Source organism: Thermobia domestica, chromosome 1, assembly GCF_964235325.1.
Source record: "Thermobia domestica chromosome 1, izTheDome1.hap1.1, whole genome shotgun sequence".
Taxonomy (NCBI): domain Eukaryota; kingdom Metazoa; phylum Arthropoda; class Insecta; order Zygentoma; family Lepismatidae; genus Thermobia; species Thermobia domestica.
In genome coordinates, this window is record NC_137454.1 from 231,479,790 (window position 1) to 231,503,031 (window position 23,242).

General features: G+C 34.5%; 1 protein-coding gene across 2 annotated transcripts in view; it reads right to left on the reverse strand.

The window, feature by feature from the left end:
• Positions 1-2,393: 2,393 nt before the first annotated feature.
• qm (geranylgeranyl pyrophosphate synthase quemao) overlaps positions 2,394-23,242 on the reverse strand; it is a 66,561-nt gene continuing 45,712 nt past the window's right edge. For both annotated transcript variants that reach the window (XM_081770950.1, XM_081770941.1), the window contains 5 exons: positions 18,249-18,393; positions 6,969-7,089; positions 6,497-6,636; positions 4,250-4,352; positions 2,394-3,382 (listed from right to left, as the gene is read on the reverse strand). In XM_081770950.1, the coding sequence (XP_081627076.1) occupies positions 3,171-3,382; positions 4,250-4,352; positions 6,497-6,636; positions 6,969-7,089; positions 18,249-18,393 (721 nt within the window). In that variant the 3' untranslated portion in view covers positions 2,394-3,170. The remainder of the gene's footprint in view (positions 3,383-4,249; positions 4,353-6,496; positions 6,637-6,968; positions 7,090-18,248; positions 18,394-23,242) is intronic.

Genomic DNA, 23,242 nt, shown 5'->3' on the forward strand with positions numbered 1-23,242 from the left:
TAACAATAAAATAAAAGAGGACACAGCTCAGTATCAACAACGTAAGAAAAGTTTGTTACATTGCGACCTCGTATTTCAGGCTAATCGGTTTTCTACTAGAAATTTAAATGTTCCTATCTCCTCTTACTCATTTGATTTATTGAAAATCTTAAAAGTGTGTACCTTCTGCCAAATTTACGAAACAAACTTAAAAGTATGAAAAAAAATTAACGTAAAAAAGATCTATAGAATAGATTTACAACTTCGACCATTTCAAGCAGCACCTCAATAAATACCGGTAACCTTCTACAACCTCTTATGTACAAAACCCGTTGATTAAGCTTAGCAGTTTCGTTGAAATATGTCTACATATTTTAAAATTATAATGAACGAAATTATGCAGAATATTTAAATCGTGTCATTGTTATTTTCTGTGTGGCAGAAGAGATGCACTTCTAAGGCTTTTCAATAAAGCAAAAATGTAAGAAGAGATAGGAACATATGAAATTTCCAGTCTGCTGCTACAAGAAGAATAAGACCTTGTTTTTTAATTTAAAGTCGATAATTATTCATAAATATACATTCTTTGGGAACATAGAGGTGAGTGTTAAAAAGATATATATATATAAGTGATCCTATTGTTCTTCAAGTAACAGCATTTCAGTTTCGTGTATGTTGTAACTGGCAACATGCTTATTTCAACATGAATAAACAAAGTAAAATACTACGTTGACAGATAAGTGGATTAGGTCTAGGATCTAAAAATGGAAGTGTAGTCCTAGTTTCTTGTTTATGCTATTGGCTGCAAAATTTCGTGTCGATGTTTTATTATTTGCCTCTAATTTTATAATATTTTTTCAACCTGTCACCCTTCATCTGATAAATTTGAAGGTTTCCAAACGGAAGCTTAAATGAATTACTACAGATATATTCGCATTACTATGTATTTCTACATTCTTTTAACTTTGTTATTTTAATATGTCTAATCCTAACACTGGAATCAGAATTCTCATGTCATGTCCTGACTGCCTATCCTTAAAAGCAGAACAAATTTTCCTTAAATTTTGATTCTTCTTCTATAAATATCTCAAAAGATACTTTACACATCAATTTATCACACTGTTACGATATAAATGACCAAAATTATATAGCAATATATTAAATGTAAAACTAACATCATTCTGATGATATATCATAGGAAAAAAAAATTTCATACAAATAAAGTACACGTCTACTAGTATAAAATACGAAAGTAAGTCAATAAGTAACTACAATATTTTTCTATTTCTTTTCAGGTTGGCTCTACGGCGTTGTGCTCACCAGACGCTAGGTATCACCGTTGGCTTCGCCTGTGGTACGTTGCAGAGTTATCACATCATTCCGCTTTGCGCTGTTTCAAACTAAAGATAGGTGCGCCACTCTCTGTGTGCACCAAAGAAGAAGTGCGTTCTGTCATCCGTTTTTTGTGGTCTGAAGGTGTACCCGGAGCGGAAATTCATAACAGACTTTCAACACAATACAGGGATAATGTGTTGCTACAGCGAAGTGTTTACCAGTGGATTGAACGATTCAAAAGTGGTCGAACGAGCGTGAACGGTGAGGCGTCCAGCTACAGCAAAACTGATGACATTATTAAATGAGTCCATGCCTTGATTCTGAATAAAGACGAGTGACTGTTGATGAAGTGGCACCTATATGCAGATTAGTCATGGTTCTACATATAACATCATGTATAACAGGCTCAACTTTCACAAAGTCTATGCCAAATGGGTTCCGAAAAAACTCGATGAAGATCACAAGCGAAACCGTGTGAGAATGTCAGTGCCTACAGGACCGTTATGGTAACGAAGGTGAAGCTTTTCTCTGGCGAATCATCACTTTGAACCAGAGAGCAAACGCCAGAGCATGAAATGGAAGTACCCCGGATCTCCCCTTCAGAAGAAATTCAACAGTCAACCTTCTGTAGGGAAAGTGATGTTCACAGTGTTTTGAGACTCACAAGACCAATTCTGGAATATTACCTGGAAAAGGGGTCAACAATAAACAGTAAAAGATACAGTGATATGCTGCTAAGCAAGCTGAAGCCTGCAATTCGTAATAAACGTACAAGTCGATTGTCGGAAGACGTTCTTGTGTTGCATGACAATGCGCGTCCCAAACCGCCGCCCACACTCCTCAAACTCTTCAGACGCTGTGTCTCGAGATGTGCATCCTGCATACAATCCCGATCTCGCTCCCATCGGATTACCATGTGTTTGGTCCACTTAAAGATGCTCTCAGAGGCCGTCGATTCAGCTTCGATCAACAGGTGAAAGAAGCGATGTATTTGTGGTTTGCTGAGCAACCAAAAACTTTCTTTTGCAGAGGCTATCGGAAAGTTTGTGCAACGATGGACCAGGTGCATTGAAAAGCAGGATGATTATGTTGAAAACTGATACGAATAAAAACACTGTACCCGTGTGGTAATAAATAATACAAACTGATTCCAGATACTTACTGACTTATCCTCGTACATAAACTTTTTTGAATTTTAATTGTACAATTACACAATACGATTGAATGTGATCAGCAACTTTCTCACTTTACAAAATGGAAATAAAGCAGAGAGGGACCGAGTTGAAAATAATCAACGGCATTATCATCAACAACGAATATCAAGAGTGGGGAAAAAATAACAAGTCAAAATGAAGAAAACATATAATGTGAAAAATAAAAGCACTCATCTTTATATATATATCACTGAAGACTAGAATTAACATAATTATGATACAAATTTTAATACCAATATTATTATGCACTAAATATTAGTACATAAAATATACCATTCTTCAGTATGTACATATACATGTAATAACTTAATAAATCTACATATCCTTTATATTCACTCACATATATTAGAAACAGTTACTACTTATTTTTACTCTTAAGTGCGACAGCAACTGCCAAATACTAGCAATAAACTCTTATAGTAAAAATCATGCAATTGAACTATCACAAAACGTATGACTATTATTTCTCTACACTCTCATTCCAAACATACACACACACATACACACACACACACACACACGCAGAAATCTGTACTACTGAGGTACGAAAAAGAATGGAAATCCTTTTTTCTCCAACTTGCTTTTTTTGAGCCGAAGTCACAAGTGTTCCGTTATTTTACTCTCAGATCTCTGCATGTCATATCACAGATCCTTGCTATCTCTCTTCCAACTTAAAAGTTCGTCCAGTAGTGCGTGTAAGTGAGGATTACCACCGAGTTTCTCAACCTCTTCTCTGGCATCTTTGTCCAACTGCTCCAAGGTAATTCGTGTGTGGCTGAAAGAACCAAAATTCTCAAGCAGCTTAATGCAATACTTCTTTACTTCTACATCTGTGGTCCGCTGCCGAAGAATATCTGTTGTAAGAGTTAAGGGACAATAAAAGGTTCATACATTTACTGTCTTCCGCTTATCTTCAAAACGTACATATGAGTATTCTTTAGATGTGTTTTATGACGCAACGAAGATGAAAAATAAAGTAAATTGCTAAGAGCAAATTGGGTCATTTCTCCGCACAGGATCTCTTACAGGGTCCTCAGGATCTCTTACACCCAGTAATGGGCAATTTCCGTGAACGACTGACCAGTTGCATTCAGAGGGATGAGGGACCCTCAAAAGATGTTATATTAAAAAAAAATAACACCTCAACTAAAATCCAAGTAAGTATTGTAATTATCAAATATAATTACATTCATTTATCTACGGAAGTCTGTGTTTTATTTCAACATGAAACAGGGAAACCGAACCATGACCATCCTGTATTAACCATCCTATCCGCAGCGAACCATCGCCCTCATCTTAACTGTCTACCTACTCTACTTCATCACATTACATTCTTTCCAATATATTTTTTATCTTGCTAATTTCTTTGCATTTTTATCTTTTACAATATTAGAATTGGTATTATTTATATATTATTTTTCATTAATTTATATATTTTTTCAATACATTTCCCTACATTATATAAATTATTCTCTTTATCTATTATTCCTTCGTTACCCTGCATTCTTACCGACTCACCCATCACATTAGTTTTATCGTCCTTTACTAAACTCAATTTACCTTTAACCTGGTTCACTGAAACTGCTCAATAATTAACATCAATACTGCATTAAATAAGAACTTTTCACTAAACATTTCAACTTATATTATTTTTCTGAATTTACAGAAACTACTTTACTAACAAACTCAGGTACATAATTTTGACTGGCACAAAAGGATACATATTACCTGAGAATCATCTGGTCTGCTATGAATAGCATGAATGATTGGAAAACTAAATTTTCCTTCAGTCAAATCTTCACAAAAGCTTTTATTTTCTGCATACTAAAACAAAAAAATAAATAAATAAAAATAAAAAAAGAGAGAACGTAAGTTTAATAATGCTGTACAAAAGTTAAAGATACGTTGATGTTCAACCTGCAACAAGTACAAATACACACTGCAACTATGAATAAACAAAACTGCTGCAAAATTCTATCTGCTCCTTCTTTCTCTTTTCACAGCATACACTTTTCAATTCCCGTGCTCTTTACAAAATATGTAAGAACAGCGCCATACAAAACGCTCAAAGTGCTAAATGTACTTAGAAAATATTTTCTACTGTTTACGGACGAATTACAAACGACTAAAACACTGTACAGTTTATTTTGTAAGTTCAACATTTATAACAAGATATAAAATAAATGTTTACGAATATTGTACGTATTAAGAAAATTCATATCTGTAAGCTGTGCTCAGATTGGAAAATATAGTTGTTTGAAACAATCTTACAAGAATATTATGTTAGAGTACGGTAACTTGGCTTGCTATTTACGTTTTAATTATTAAAGAGGAGCAAGGAAACAAATTCAAACTGTATATTAAACAGTTCTCTTTTTTCATGTAGAGATTTTATGATAGTTAAAATTTTTTGTTGTACTGAGCAAGTTTTAGAAGGACTATGTTCTTTCCCCGCCTTCTTGTATAACCCTCATGAAATCACAATGGTTAATGGGCAAAGATTTGCGATTTGGATCCAACATTTATCTCCGCAAAAATACTTCGGGATTGAATAAGTTATATTATAACCTATTTTTGGAATAATTATTCTTCGCACCTCTATAGACTATTCACAACATAAATAAGTACTCAGTAGTTGTAGTAGTCTTACTATTCAATCTACTATAGATATTTGACGTATATATAACAGAAACTTACATATGTCCTTTTAGTTCTGCGTTCTAAACTGTTACATATTCATTGTGTTAATATTTAGGTACATAGATACCGTATTATTACCTAGCAACCGAAGTCAACATCAATTCGTTGACGTAACGACAAGTAAATTACATAAATCAACATAAAAACTTGAAATAATCAACGAACAAATCAGTATTAATTCAGGGTTTCTACTGATCTGGAGAAATCTATTTCCCTGACTTTCCCTGACCTTTGGCAGGAAATTCCCTGACTTTCATGACAGGTATCGGATGACATTGACATATAAATAAGAAATAAATAACGGTGAATATTTATATATTAGAACTTTTACTCTATAGGGACAAATAGTAATCAATTGTTCATACGTACATTCCATTTACCACCCATAAAAATCTTAGCAACGTCCTATATAATGGTTGACTAAGCTGAAATTGGTGTACAATTAATGACAGAAAAAATATATTTTATAAAATTTTCCCTGACCTTCCCTGATTTTCAGTCTTTTTCCCTGAGTTTTCCTTGACTTCCCTGACCAGTAGAAATCCTGTAATTAGTACATTTTTAAACTACTTTTCTTTTTATTTTTCTTTCTCTTCTAGTTAATACAACATTTAAAAGCGCCTTTTGCCCTAGATGGAACTTGTTAAGTTGTTCTGTACAATTAACAAAAATACTCTGGACCGTAACGTGATAAAACTATCATATCATATAAATTTGCTTACCTAATGAATAACCCTCAAATAAAAGTATAAACACATTTATATTTCGTTTTATCATATTCAGATTACAGTTATTAATTATTTTATATACTTATTATATTCATATTTAAAGTTACTTTTCAAGAATTCATTAAAATGAAGGAATATCATTATATGACGATTATAAATTACAATTAAAAGGTTCGTCCATTTTTATATTCTCAGTTATCCCAAGAATTACAATGGTTCTATGTATGAGCCAATTCAAATTAATATGCCATTCAAAAGAAAATACATCTGTACTAGTTCGTATTCTTATTCAGACGCTAAAGATATATAAAAGATTTTTTTTTTTTTTTAACATCACAGAAATCAGTACTAATCACCAACGTAAATTAATGTAAACTAAAATATTCTCATTAAAATTAATATCGCAATTAGTAGTAGATATATTTCTGTAATTTTTATTAAAGCCACATTTATTACCTCGAAAAGTATGCAGCATAATGCTTAGATGACTCGTTTTCAAAGTTCTAAAAAGTATAAAGAAGAAAATAAGTACATCTTTACCTCTTGGAGGCACAAGTTGCAGTAGTCATCTCTGATTTGGAAGTAAAGTCCTAAAATACCTGCCAGTTTTGTGAAATCTGCTTTGTTCTCACTGAATAGCTGCATCAACCTAATAGCAAGCATGAATAGGCCGCCTGTTTCTGTAAAAGTACGAAATATTATCTATCCATTTTGAAGTCTACTAATCTAAGACAATATCATCAACAAATACAAGCAAACAAAACAAAACAAAACAAAAAAAAAAAAAAAAAAAAAGCAATGCTTCAGCAGTATATGTCGATGTGTTAAACAAATTTCAATACATAAATACTTTATATGAATATGACTGTACACAATATTTAACATGATGAGTTGCTGGAATTGTATTAAATTTGTATAAAAATACAGCGTTAATCCCCAATATAAATTGGAGAAAAAGTCTTTAGTATAAACTACTTTCACTACTGAAATAGCTAATCAAAACAATACTTACTTCTAATCGTCATCTGCCTGTATTCTTCATCCGAGGGACAGATATAATTATCTCTCCAATATATCTCCATACCTTGCCCTCGGTGAAGCTCTAACAACTGTTCACAATAAACGGTTGTAGCCTTTAAAAGGAGAGAAAAGAAAATATCACATTTTACAATCCGTATCGTAAATTTAATGTAAGAAAGATATTTCTACATAAGAGATCGATTTAATTATAAATATCCACAGAATTTATTTAATTTGAAGCAACGTTCATTCATCATGACTCATCAACTTATGAATTCATCGGATATTAAGCTTGATAAGTATATTAACTCGAGCATATTATCAAAATTTGAAATTTATTTTTCTTTTTCCGATGTGGAAAGCATTATAGTTAATGAAATAATTACTATTTTGAGTGATTTGTCTCATAAATTTAGTAATATTCTTCAAACTTGAATATTTACTTAGTACTAACAGCGTTGTTGCATACATACTAAATGTTCCTATGATCGGATGTATATGTACACATAGCTTGTATAAGGTGCCTTCCATTTCAACTCAGGCAATATATATATATCATCACATCTCAGATATTGGTGAAACTTATTTTATAGCAACTAGACATGTTTTTAAGAGACCCATATATTCTTGTTTTGTCGAAAAAGATTTTCCCGCCAAGTAATGGGCCATCAAAGACGGAGAGTACAATTTATGAATTGTAGAAGACATGGAAAATGGTCAACTTCGGAGCCCAACCATTCAGCTACGGAGACAGGTAGAGTTATAATTCTTGTTATGGTATGTACACTCATGTCCAAAATTATTATCGCATGTCTATAAATATGTTGTTGTAGGAATATAATTTGATAACGCATTCGCCCGGTATTTCTTATAATGCTAGTATGTGTATAATCGGCAAAGACATGTATGTGGCAAATTTCGTGTCAAAAGAGCATTAAATAAGAACAATAAAACGAAAATAAAACTTTCTTGTCCATTTAGCAACATTTTGTTTTACTCATTCTAATTTTCGTATTTATAATTTTTTTTCCTGTGAAATTTACCACAAATATACATTTTCCGATTATACACATAGTATCAGTATTAAAAGTACCCTGCAAAATCATTATCAAATTATATTCTTACAAGAAGACGGTTATAGACATGCGACAATCATTTTGGACATGAGTGTACATAGGGATATAAATAAACTATATTTTATTATAGTTTGGTTTGCGCATGCGTATCTTTTTCTACATAAATTAATAAATTAACGTCAGTTTATCTGAAAAGTCGAAGTTTGCGAATTTTTTTCGAGCACTTCCGGTTCGAATTTTAAAATTCTGTTTTCACGGTTGGTAAGACCTAGTTACCCGCTTTCCAAAAAAAAAAAAAAAAAAAAAATGTATCGCTTCTGTGTGCAACCGTTTTGTCGCAAAAAATTCCCGAAATTGTAAAATTTTCAGAAATTGTCATTTTTGGGCGCCATTTTTTCGAAAACACCATCTTTTAAAATTCTGAAATTTTGTCAGATGGTTCAACTTTACATGAATAATAAACACACCAAATACCATTCTCGACCAATGCTTTATGAATTAACTATAGCCTTTTGAAGGTAGCGAAGTTTTCTTAACTTTGATGTCACAGTTAGCAACACTGGAAACAGTAAAAGTGCAATGATTTGATAATGTTTGTGGTTCACATTCATTAAATGAAGAATAAAAGGTTTTCTTGACTGTTTTTATTATTATTATTATTATTATTTTGATCAAAAAGGCTCTCTGAAATAGTAAAATGAGCCTTCCCCCTTCTCCGTTTTTTTATTCCGACATAATCTGAGATGGAAATTACGATTACGAAACACACAAATTTCAAGTTCACTTACTTAAAATGGTCTTCGGAAACAAAATTTCACTATTTTTTTTTTTTTTTCACATGGACCAATCATTTGCTTGCTTGGTGTCTTCTTCGCTAATAGCATGTAACCGTGCAGATGTTCCAATGGGTGTTGATGCACTCACAACTCGTCCAGGGATGGATCCATGGGGACGATCGCCCCCTCAGAAAAAGACACTTTCTTACTTTATATATAAATAAAACCCATCCCCGAGTTTTTTTTTAGCTCTTAAACGTAGCTCTAAGTAGCAGTATTACAACCCCCCCCCCCCCAGAAGTCCGTCCTGGATCCGCCCCTGCGTAGCACATTGTCGATAGTCACAAAACACTTTTCACCTCTCTTATGCTCTTCTGGAAACCTGTACCCTGCTGAAGGTCCATGTGGAAGCATAAACAGCATTTCAAGTTCACGTAATTCATGATTTATTCATAATATTTCTGCTACGCACCACTGGTTATCATACGTACATGTATGTAACAAAAGTTCCTTTTTACACTTTTTAAATCTACACTTTGAACTGCAGAAGCTCGAGTTTGGGGGAAGTTCATGGTGGGTTGGTTAGTTCATGGTGACCCCTTACTGCCATAAAAACTTCGCCATTTACCGAAAGCTAAAGGTGACTTCGTTGAATACCAGTTGCCGGTCGCACACTTTCCCATTCTTGCTTTTTTTTTTCGGAAGTTGTCGAATTCAGTTCCAGGCAACAAAACGACAGTAATACCCAGAGTTTGTACTAGCGCTATACTCACGAATTCTTCTGCGGTTTTAATACTGTGTATCTGTTTTTGCCTAAGGTTATGCTGAATTGTCACATTCTTTACCCCCTTCCCCGCAATACCGTCGCAAAGACCCTTGCATTGCCGGTTTCACTGCAAGAACACTGCTTTATCGGACCTGTCTGCATCTCGAACATCTGAAAACGATTTTTAAAGTGGGATGCAGCACCATCAGAAATCACTGACACGGTTTGGGAAATTGTAGACACTTATTTTCACGTTGTTAAGTTGAGTTGATTTTAGTTTAGGTCCTGTTCAGCAGCGAAGCTATATGAGACGTGAACCTACTGATTAATGTGGAATCCGAACCACATGAGCTCCCGCCGGGAAGCGAACCCGGGTCTCCCACTCAAACCGCTTAGCCACGAGGGAGTTTACTTATTTTCACGTATTCAAACCTTTTTCTATAACTTACAATTTCGCTTTTCTTTGAGTATTTTTAGAATCTTGTATATGGCTATGAATACATGAGCCGAATCGTGTGTTTTGCCATCGCTTATTACAATAAAACTGTCAGTTGTTTCATATTCCGGTAATAACTCTGAATTTCACTTTGCAGAATAATAGTCCAGTTTTCAACGAAGTTCACATAAAGTAAAATAGAATTTGTATCTTGAAATTTTATACGATTCTTTTCGGTAGGAATTAATTCTCTTTGGATTTTCTTGATGTGGTTATGAATTACAATTCTTAAAGTTAAACCAGCAATGTACGATACGAAAACAGAAAGTGGCACAGTTTTTTTTAAGATCATTGTTTTCCCAAATGGCACACGTAACATTTTCATTTTCTCACTCTTATTTCATTTTCAAACTCCACACTTATTCCGTTCACTCCAGGACTTCACCACATTCTTGAAGAAGACAGCTGTCATTTTCTACGAATCATACTACTAAAGGAAATAGATCACTCACGACAGCTTCAATACAGGCTACACCTTTGATTTGTTTTAACGCAATAGCAGCTAACATAAAATTTGCACAATACACACACATTTCCCTCGTAGGTTGCGGACTGATCCACTTTAGTCGAATACTATAAAATTCCGAGTGACCCATTCTTATGCTAGAATTGTTCTGCTTAAAAAGTCCGTAAATTTCTTTGATGGAACGCACAAGAAAACGTTTCGATTTTTTTTTAAACTTTTTGTCCTTTTTCGATCACTGTAATGACATCGCACTTAATTGAGACTTTGTCTGGAGCATTTCAAATCATCACTGAGCTAATAGTTTAGGCTTTTTATAGATCAGAATTTATTGGATGGCCATTTCAAGTAAACTTAAAATTTGTGTGTTTCGTAATCGTAATTTCCATCTCAAATTATTTCGGAATAAAAAAACGGAGAAGGGGGAGGCTCATTTTACTATTTCAGAGAGCCTTTTTTTTTATCAAAATAATAAATAAAAATATGTCAAGAAAACTTTGTATTCTTCATTTAATAAATGTGAACCACAAACATTATCAAATCATTGCACTTTTACTGTTTCTAGTGTTGCTAACTGTGACATCAAAGTTAACAAAACTTCGCTAACTTTAAAAGGCTATAGTTAATTCATAAAGCACTGGTCGAGAATGATATTTGGTGTATTTATTATTCATGTAAAGTTGAACCATCTGACAAAATTTCAGAATTTTAAAAGATGGTGTTTTCGAGAAAATGGCGCCCAAAAATGGCGATTTCTGAAAATTTTACAATTTCGGGAATTTTTTGCGACAAAACGGTTGCACACAGAAGCGATACATTTTTTTTTTTTTTTTTTTCGGAAAGCGGGTAACTAGGTCTTACCAACCGTGAAAACAGAATTTTAAAATTCGAAATGGAAGTGCTCGAAAAAAAATCGCAAACTTCGACTTTTCAGATAAACTGACATTCATTTATTAACTCATGTAGAAAAAGATACGCATGCACAAACCAAACTATAATAAAATATAGTTTATTTATATCCCTATGTACATACCACAACAAGAATTATAACTCTACCTGTCTCCATAGCTGAATGGTTGGGCTCCGAAATTGACCATTTTCCATGTCTTCTACAATTCATAAATTGTACTCTCCGTCATTGATGGCCTATTACTTCGCGGGAAAATTTTTTTCGACAAAAAAAAAGTATGGGTCTCTCAAAAACATGTCTAGTTCCTATTAAAAAAAAAAAAAAAAAAGTTTCAACAATATCTGAGATGATGATGGTACATGCTCTGCCTGAATTGAAATGGAAGGCACCATAAGAGATAGCTGCAGTGACCGTTGGCTCTATGTGCAATGGCTTCTATGACCGATTTTTGTGAGGTGATTTTTGATTTTATGTCATGTCGCGTCTGTGACCTGTTTCCAATTTTTCTATCGAAATTTCTAACTATTTGCATAGAATTCATATTCGAGTTAAGAAATGTGGAAGAAATCTCGAAAATATTCTAATTAATATGGAATATGATACCCATATTTCAGCTGAAGAGCATTTGCTGTTCCGAAGATAAGGAACATTATTTCAGGGGACATTTTTTACTTTTATTTGTGATGTGATGTGATTTCAGTTTAATGTCCCTTTCAGCAGCGAAGTTATATGAGACATGGACCTACAGTTTTACATGGTATCCGAACCACATGAACTCTTGCCGGGAATCGAACCTGGGTCTCCCGTGTGGAAGACACGCACGCGCTATCCTGAAAGTTACGAGGAAGCTCAGGGCGCATTTGTGTTTCATACCATACAAGAACCAATCATAGCTCGTTTTATTAGTAATGAAGCACATGTTTGTTGATTATCTACGGCAGTATTCCAAGATTTTTACGACTCACGGTGCTTTTAATGTACCGCGAATTTCGACAGCACCTCATAACAGTCATAACATACGCGTATCCACAATACACAAATACATGAACGGTATATACAGAGGTTGATTCACTTATACTGAGTCGAATTTGAATGTGTTATTTACTTAGGAAATGCCATGTTTCCATCACCGGTTGCGTTCGATATGCAGACCACTTCTACTGACCGTTGCTCGGTATCGGTTTCCATTACAGGAGATTGCGTTGCAGCTGGACCATGGGTATTGCATCTCACTCTTCTCTACAGGCTTTCCACGGGCCGGAAAGTGTGGACTCGACGACGGGACAGGCTCCGCTTGTAGAGTCCCAAAGCACAATACTCTATTGGGCTGATAACTGGACTCTTGACAGGAATGTCAAAGAAGGGAAATGCTGAAATTCCAGCTTCTTGTTTCATAAGGCGATAGAATTCCAGCGATGTTTTCATCGTGTGGCTGGATGCCTTGCCTACTGCAGTTTCTTTTTCATTCAGCCTCATGACATGGTTTTAGGACGTACACACTACTTTTGCGAACCATGAGGTGTAAATCCCTGTAGACGGGGCAGTTGATGTTGCCTGCAAAGTGTGGCATTTGCTGGTCGTGCAGGTAGTGGGGGGAGAATTTCAAAGGTCGCCATACGCCAAACCACACGCAATAGCGACTGGGTCCTCTTCACCGGAAACCGGTTTCTAGCTGCTCGTTTCCCTATGGTGTCGCGCAGGACTCTGTGCCGCACATTTCTGAGTAATCTATTTACAGTGGTATGACCTACACGACAATTACGCATTTCGACACATTCCTACGATGGACTATGTCGTGAACTTACAGTCGGAAAGGGCCACAATGAACCTCTCCCAAAATCTGTTCTGTTTCGGTGGTATCAGACTACGTTCGACCGCAACGTTCTACTATGTGACTAACGAGATATTGTTGCTTGCCATGTAGCAATCCCACGGCTATGGGTTGCGCATGCGCGGTACAGTTGCATATTGACTTCGACTCAATACAAATGAATCAACCTTTTATATACTGAGTACACTATTGATTTTTCAGAATTTATCAAATAAAAGACACTGTTTATACAAGACCATGTTTGTTGGACTCGTTTCTAAAAGTAAAAAACGTTGTTCATATAAGAGTAGGAAAATCCATGGTCTTCTTGATATCAAGACGAATTTATTGAGGGAAGTTGCTTGTCAATAAAAGATAGCTAATGAACAGATAATTAACGTCACGCTTTGTTCGATAATGCATCGTTTCAACGACATCTAGTTCGTGTGTGTATGAACTCTTTTCAATACTTGCCTCTATACTTCACCGAACAGTTGTGTATGCGCTAATCAATCGTGTCGTAGAGTTCCTTCGTGGCCAGCGGTTAGCGTACGCGTCTTTGGCGTGGGAGACCCGAGTTCGATTCCCGGCGGAAGCTCACGTCGTTCGGGTTCCACGTTAATCAGTAGGTCCCGTCTCATATAGCCTCGCTGCTGAAAGGGGGTCAAACTCAAAATCAACTCAACTCAATCGTGTCGTATTTTGTACAAAATTGGATGCAAATCTGTGGCATGTGATATCACTCGCGCGAACCCGTTGGGTTGTGTGAAGAACATGCAAATACTATAAAATGTAGAAAAGAAACTGTTAACTAAAAGTCGAAAAAGGTCTTCAAGTTGTTATTTTTAAATAAAAGAGTCATAAACGACTCATTGAAAGATAGTCACATAGTGGCGTAAATATTGCATTGAAATGTACTGATTCTCCAAAGATAAAAACTTCTCTTAAGGACAAGTTTACTGGGAAAAGAAAGCAAACGGAATACACATTAATTGCTTCGGAAGAGCTATTTTCAATTGGTATCAATTAAGACGGAGGCCCAGCGCCTTCAAATTTATGGTCTTTGGAGTATGACTGCAGAAAAAAACATTCCTTCAAGCATACAACACTAGATAAAGATATTCCTAAAACTAAATAAATAGAACAAAATGAAGACTGGAGCGATGAACGATGGAAGAGGGCACTCTGGACGGACGAATCTAAATTACAACTTTTTGCCTTCCGCTGCTAGAAGTTCCTCCGTCGTTATCCCGAACGGTGCTTTCATCTCTACGGTGTAATACCTACAGTAAGGCACGGAGAAGGTAGCGTCACTGTTTGGGCATGCTTTACAAACTACGAAATTGATAGCTCAGTTCAAACTAATAATATAATGGACAAAAATGTGTTTCAAAACGTTTAGGTGAGGCACTGAATTACATCAGGAACGTGGATTTGAAGCAGTAGCTTTATACTACAACAGGATTACCATTCCAAACATTCTTCCAAGCTATGTAATAATTATTTTCAACGCAAAGAAGAGGCTTACATCACCAACAAATGGAACAGTCACCACAGTCATCAGATTTGTTACCCAGCTAGGTCTTGTAAGATGAACCTGACTAGATAGTCCGTAAATAGATGCCAACGAATACTGACGGTCTCTGCAAGACTTTTCAGAGCTACTGAAGTAGTACAGTTTCGCAAAAGTTGGCAAATTAATCAAATTCCTGGAAGTCGTAACGCTCTGATCAAGGCTAAGGGTTGGCATTTCACTGAAAGTAAACATATTCAATAAATTTGTCTCAGTGAAAACAGGAGTATATGTTTTAATTCTTTTATATAAGCAATGATGTTTATTTTACATAACAAGTCCAACAAACTGGGATTTGTATTGATATCTTTTTAATATATACATATGTGTAGATACATACATCCGTGAGAATTTGGCGCAGAATCCAGCTGTGTTACGACATGGATGGTGATCATACCGCTGTTTATCACTCTTAAGACTTCACGGTAACTGTGTACAGACATTCTACCATAACTAAACCTATACTGTTGAAACTAAAAGAGGGGGGGGTACGCCCACTTCCGGACCACCTTATATATATATATATATATATATATATAGATAGATAGATAGATAGATAGATAGATAGATAGATAGATAGACATAGATCTAGATATTCTGAAAAATGAGTAGTGTGCTCAAATTTTTGACAATGACTATACATACGTGAAAAATGAAATATATTTTAAATTCACGAATAATCCTTCATGAATAACCTTTGATAACTGTTGATCTAAAATCCAAACAATTATCATTATATTACACTTCTAAAGCTAAGTATCATTCACTGTAAGTCAGGTAAGACGCACCAGGGCGCTGTAGCTCACAGCTTGGGGACCTACGGCATTTTACTTCTCTTGACAACAGCAGAATTAGATCCCGGTCTCCAGCGTCTAAAATGTATACGAAGCGTCATAGTCACGACGAAGCTTCTTGAAAATTTAGTCTGAATAAGTGTTTTAACAGACTCTGAACTCATGAATGTTTATTAAGTGATAAATTATTGACAAGAGTACAAATTTTTTCCATGAAGTACATAAATTAGAGACTTCTCTTTCTAAAATACCTTTTTAAAAAATTCCTAAAATGATAATGACGAATGTACTAGAAAATGCAGCTAAGAGTTCTCAAAGGAGAATCTTACACACTGCAGTATCCATTTACGCCGATGTCGTAACCTTCGTATTATTTGAGAAGCTCTACGACAAAAATATTTTTTATTGTTTTTTACTGAGTTATGACCATTTTAGCAGCTCGCACCAAGGTCAATCACCGTATTTCAACAAAAATACAGCGTCGACTCCATGAAAATATTACATGCATATATTTATTTCTCATTGAAAAGTATGCCTTATTTTTATAAGTTCCTTTCCTACTAAAAGGTATGACAAGTAGGACAACTTGAATCTCTGTAAATGTAGTAAAAGCTTTTATATGTAATGCATATTTATTTTTTGCATCATGGTCCTGGTGGAACTATAAACAAAAAAAAAGGAACTGCTTCTCTTAAGTTTCTGAGACGCAGAAATAACATATTGCGATATCAACAGAAACACATATCTATACATCACTGAAGCCTAGTATTTAAAATATAAATGACATGATAACGAAAGTACACGAAACAAATAATAATAATAATAAACATAATGTATGAAATGAGTCAGAGCAGAAAACTTCCTGTTGCCAGGTCACCACCGAGGACCAAATAAAATATCTTAGTTTTGCAATAGACATTTAGTGTATTCTGGTATATTTTTACATTTTTCTTGCCGACCAAACAATCTGGTCTGACTACTGGACTCAGACCTCTAATAAGCAGTTTTCAAATGAAAAGTATATTGTCCTAAAGTATAAGTTAAACCTAGTGTGTAAGAATAAAATGTCTTCACCTTCCTTATATTATTATGGTGTTCTTATTTCAGTAATCAATGTCTTGTCACCATTTACTTAGTTTTATTATTTGCATTCACTTCCAGATCGATTTCTTTGCACACTATCAAGAAATGCGATTATTTTAGCATCATTAATATATATCAGCATCTGAGTACGACAATTCAATGTTAGTAGTCTGTATGCATATAACAACAGTTTTCCTTATTATCTCCAATTTCTGTCATTTATTCATACGGTTTCAGTGCTCTCTGACATCTTCTTCGCTGACGTGTGCGAAATGCTAAATTGTACGCATTGTTAAGGTTCCACCTTTTCTGTGTAACTCTTCTGAGAAAAAAAAATAAATAAATAGCCTCTCTTCTCAAAACCTATAGTAATTATTTTATTATTTCTATTTTTCTTATTTTTTTATTTCTTATTTTATTTATTTTTTCTTCTTTTTGAAAAACAAAACGTATGTTGTACAGTCAACAATGTTTATCTACGGTCTTAGATTATCCTTCCTTGAGTAAAATAGTATCGAAATTTTAGACGACTAACGAATTCTTTCCACTATCTACTTACAGAAGCTATAGGGCACATTTTCATAAGAAAAGTGATTTAACTTGTGTATCCGTGTTTGTTACTTTAACTGAATATTTCTTTCTTCTCTGCGAACGTTACCAACAGTATTTTTATTCATCGTCGTCGCATTCTTATCTCAAATCTCATCGTAATTTTTAAATTTATTTTAAAAAACAATGTGTACAGAGTATTCCATAGGCTTAATTTCGATTCTAATTACCCTTAATGACTGTCTCTGTGTTCACAGAAAATTTGCCGTTTCTAGTGGGAAAAAAATGTTAAAATTAATATTTATGTGGAATTCCATACTATATCCTTAATTTATTGATCTAACGTGGTTGTCCCTCAATTCACTTTTTGGCTGTTGTAAATACTAATTTCGCTGATAACTTCAACACTCCGCAAACTTTGTGAAGTTTAGGACTTATGTGGTTGATCAGTTATTTTGGTTGTGTGTAATATATCAAGGAGATTTCTTCTAGCAAGTTAAAGTTCTACATTTTTTGTCGATATCAGGTATGAAATTTCTAAATTGTCTTCAACTTACAATTCAATTAGAAGTTGGGTTAATGTGGCCAGATTCAACTTTTGAAGCGACGTAAGTATTCTGAAAAATAAAAATGGTGCTGAAGACGTTTCCAGAGAGGAAAGAAATATTCAATTAAAGTAAAGAACATGGACGCACAAGATAAGTTACTCTTCTTACTTTCCTGTAATTAAAGGAAACATGTTAAAAAAAAGTACGATGCACAGATCGAGCGCCAACCATTGAGTTTAAAAATTTTTTGTTCGTTGTGCACTTAAATTGGATCAAATTTCTAGATAACTGTAAATTCACTTTTATGTAGAATATACATTATTCATTTTTCCCTGAATACTGATCCTATAGCATCTATCAGTAAATACACATATTCATACTTCACTGAATTCCTTAACATACATACCCACAATCTAATTAAAACTTACCTCAGGATGATTCAAACTTAGCACTTTCTCCAGTGCAAGAAATAACACGTAGTTGGCAGCATTAATTGTGCTAGCTACTCCATATATAGAATGAGCAACTGGAATGCCTCTACGAAGAATAGAGTTGTCCTGAATATCGTCAATTCTAAAATGAAAGAATATATACAGTAAGTTTTATAACTTACGCAACTGACTAAAATGCTCTGTAAATACAATAATTTATTTTTACACGTTAGTCTGTGAACTATTAAGCTTATTATTTACACACGTTATTTCTTTGTACTTTTAATACTCTTTTCTCTCCAACTATCAACTACAAGAAACGGTACTTTTACGCGGTTACAGCGCCGAACTGGCTTGCTTGCTTTGTTCGTGATATATTATTTGCAAATGCCCCTGTGTGTTACCGCAGACAATATTTTACGCACTCCCTTTTCGCTGCGCTTCGTCCGACTTCATTATCCATATTGAATTCGTACAAACACAACTAAAAAAATTTTTTTTTAGAAGATGTATCTCTGAATATGATACATCTTCAGAAGATGTATCACCACATTCAATTTTTCATTTTTCAATGGAAACCATTGCTTTGCAAACATTTTTGACGATTGCTATCCTGTTGAACGGACATGCACGTTTTTGAGGAGCTACATTGTACCTTCTCGTTTTATAGAACAGGATGAGAGTTACTTCTATTTGACTTCCTTTTCACTTATGCCGAAGATAACGTTAGACTATGCTTTTAGTCTAAATCTGATTTCCTTGGGTTACATAAATCATTTGGCCGTTGTTTGGTTGCCGTTATTAAAAATATGCACATAAATTAAAAAGCAGATGTAAATAAAACGAAAAATAAATACAGAAATTCCGTTTAAAAAAAAAATATTGCTGTATCAGCCACAGTGCGTGCGCCGATTTTCAATAGATTATATGAATAAAATTTTATTAACTTCAGCTACTTATATTTTGGCTTAAAAGGTGCTCATAATTATCTCCCCTTTTACGGGGTTCCCAACTGCTGTCACGCAATCCTATAGGCTGTATGGCGAAATTTTAGAATTTGAAAATCATAAAGCATTTAATAATTAGTCAAAATCAGTTTTGAGACATTGTATCAGTCAGCGGCTGCAACAATGCTCAGAACTATATGGTGCCAACAAATATTACAGGAAAGAATTCCCTGGTGACTTTTCCCGGTTTTCCAAAACATTTTTTCGAAATTTTTACTAATATGTAATTAGCCATACAGATTTTCCTATATTGATGGAAAAACAAGAACAAGAAATCACAACAACGATGATACACAAGTAATATACGGTTTTTTCCCTAATCAACTACAAAAATGACTAATATAAAAACAAACACAATATATTTTATTATAAAACTACAAAACAAACAAACTAAAAAAACTAACAAAAATTCCTGCACAATGCACGAAATTAAACATCTTCCCTGAAATTTTAATCTGTAGCTTTTGTCAAATTATGAAAATTTCGTTACATATGAAAGCAAGAAGTTACAGTGAGTCACTCATCGAAGAAAAGATGGATGTATGTATAGAAAACTGGCTGCGGTGTATTAACAACATACCTTCAGAAAAAAAAAGCAATAGTATTACGTAATTCATTTCACTTCTCCAAAACTCTCTATTTTCTCATCAATATTGCGCGTATCTTTCATTATTTTAGTCTTCTTAACTTGAAGCTTGTTCAGAATGATCTTTATTTTAACCTCTTCAGCTTGTTTTTGTTTCTTTTTCTCTTCTTTTCGTCGTTCATTTGTTGTTTCTACAGAACAAGTACGAGCATTTCGTAGATAATGAATCATGATGGATTTCCTTCTGGACAGTTTCTCAAGGCCACCAGAAGAAGCTACTGAATCTTACACAAGTCCCTAAGTGCTACTAAAGTATGTTCTTTTAAATTGTCTGCTACACATTGAACAATTAATAGAAATTCTCTTTCTTGATTTGAATTTTCATGAGAAAAAATCAAGATCATTTTAACATTTTCTGATTTTTCTTTCTATGTTGTTTCCTTTCCATAAGACCTTATCAAAGTATAAAACAGTTCTCCCAAGGAGGAGAAAAGTTTTAAAATTTCCATGTTGACCACCAACCTATGGTTGAGGTAAGAAAGATGATGATTTTAACAATACGTTTAAATCACTTTGCTCTGAAGTATGCAAAATGCTTCAGACAAAAGTCATCCAAACACTGGTCAGTTCTAGAATACTGACTCATAATTGTTTTACAATTTGGATTCGAACAAAACTCTTTGAACTCTCTCACACTTCCATCTGCTCTATTGCTATCTAACTAGTTCAGCTAAAAGAGACTCCATGTAATTCACTTCAACATCAGATCCTGCAGAAACATTAAGATCTAAACACGAGAAAGTGATAGTCAATTTAAAATTTAAAGATGACTTCTCCAGAAGTTTAAGAAGGAATTTCTGCAGATATTTTCTGCAACTTTCGGCAAAAATCCAAAATGTCCAAATCCGTTATGGGCTGACATTTCCTAAAGGTAGTGTATGTACCAAAACCAATGTCAACGTTTTTCACAGGAAGAATATTTTCTTCATTTTCCACATCAATTCGTATACGTGAACTCGGAGAACTAAAAACTTCTGGTTTTACAAACCTATTTTGCATCACATTCTTTATCACATCTGATAAGTGTTGTAAAGAAATGGACTGAGAAGAGTCAACCTGAAATTCAGTAAGGAAAGATTCTATTTTAGAAGCTAGTGCTTTAAAATATTGCATATAAGCATTTCATTTTCTTCCAACATACCTGATATGATCTGATGGCTTGAAAAGCTCGGAACTTTCTTATCCTTCCAGGCATGTTGAATATACAACATAATATACAACATAATATACGGATAAATATCAATGACTCGCTGGGCAACACTACTATTTTCAAGCCAATACAGAACAAAACTTCACTGGAAAGTTATACAGCATTCTTACAAATTCAACGATTCTCCAGTCGTTACCTCAATTGCAACTTTAAATGCTCCACACAAAGTAAGTGACGCATAGCTTCTTATATCAAGAATTACAGATTCATTTGGCGACCTTTAAAATATCTTGAACTTGAAGATATGCAGAAAAATCAAGTTTACATTAGGGCCATCCATTGGAATTTTAATAATCTCTTTTTTGGTTCAAGGGTGAAAGCATCTCTTTAAAAGTGATTCAAAGATCAGAAGCTGTAGAAATCCCTAAACAAAACAAAAAATACCAAATAATACATGCACACTTGCCCTCTCACGATACTTCAGAATCGCACATTTACTCCTTTAACAATTGAATTAGTTCACTTCTAAAGTATGGTAATATCCATGAACTAAAGTAATTGCTATTTTGCCACGTTGAAGCTACATTTTCCTGGCAATCTCACTATCTGGGGACATAAATGGAATACTTTAACATCTTTAGCAGCAGTGAGCATTGATATATGTAAGCCTTTCCCAACCTTTTGCACACTACGGCCCCTTTAGATTTTACAATACATGTGAAGGACCCCTTGCAATATATACGGTTAGTATTTATATTTCTCCCCCATATATATATATATATATATATATATAGAGAGAGAGAGAGAGAGAGAGGCGGATCCAGGGGGGCCTATAGCCACCTCACTTGACGCTTAGGTATACACTGGCTAAAACGGACTTCAATACTGCTTTACACTGGATAAAGGTGCAAACTATGGTTTAGCCTCTCTCTTGATCATATCCTGGATCCGCCACTGTATATATATATATATATATATATGGGGGAAGGGAGGGGTAAGTGTTTTGTTTTTCTTTGCAGTTGTATAATCATATTAATGGTATGATGCCTACTCCGTAATCGGGTGGTCCTGAACTTCAAACTTGGGGCCCGACACCTTGACTAAGATGTTGCAAATATATAAATAAATCACAGAAAATAGCTTAGTCAAGGGTCTTTGACAAGTGAAAAAATGCCGAGCAAGAATTTCTCATTCCCTCTTTCCTTTTCGAGTCACCTATTGTGTTAAAGGAGATATTTTACAAACACATACATCAGTCTCCACACGCTTTTTGGATCTGTGACTTTCTCAGATTGGCTTGCGGACCCCCTGAGATCGTCTTGCGGACCCCGGTTGAAAAAGGCTACACTTAGAATACACCCTAATAATTCTGCTTTTATAATGCTATCTTCTACTAAGAAATGCTGTAAAATACTTTGCTTCGTCCCCAAACTCATACCCATTTGTATCGTACAATTCACATTTGAGCATGTAACATCACCAGAAACCTTGAAGCTCTGTACAGATGAAGTACAAATAGGATAACACTCCAAGTCAGAAGGTACTGGCTTGATTTCTTGATTCACATAGGCATAAATATTCTAATATTGAAACTGTTCTAGCCATCTGCATATGCTTTTTACCTTTCATGTGACTTGCTACCACTTGCCGTCCTACGTTACTCAGCGAAAAGACGCTCCGGCAAATTTTTCAGCGAGCAAAAAATTTGTCACTGAACGAGAGTACCCCGAGAAACCCACGGACACAATGTTATCTATCACAAGATTACTCGGCCAGAAATCGAACCAGAAGTACGCGTTCTACCATCGTGCTTCTCTCGAGATATTAAAGAATCATTCTTTCTTCATAAGTATAAACGGCTTTAAATCTGGATTCTGGCAATATTGATAAAATCCGACTATCTAATTTTGATGTGTATTTAGGTTTTCGCAACACTACGCTTGTTTCAAACTCAACTCTTTCTTCCTTCCATTGTGCTCTACATGTTCGTTTTAGTATCACATTTTTTACGTTACGCTCATGGTGGTATGTATTCCTATTTCCATACCATATTTCTCCCATCCGTTTCTATTCTTCTTACCTTACCACTGAAGACGGAACTAGCTTGTTCCGATGCGTCTGGAGAATATTTAGTTTTCCCACAGGAAAATAACTTTTTTTTTTTTTTTTTTTAATGAGACGAACCACT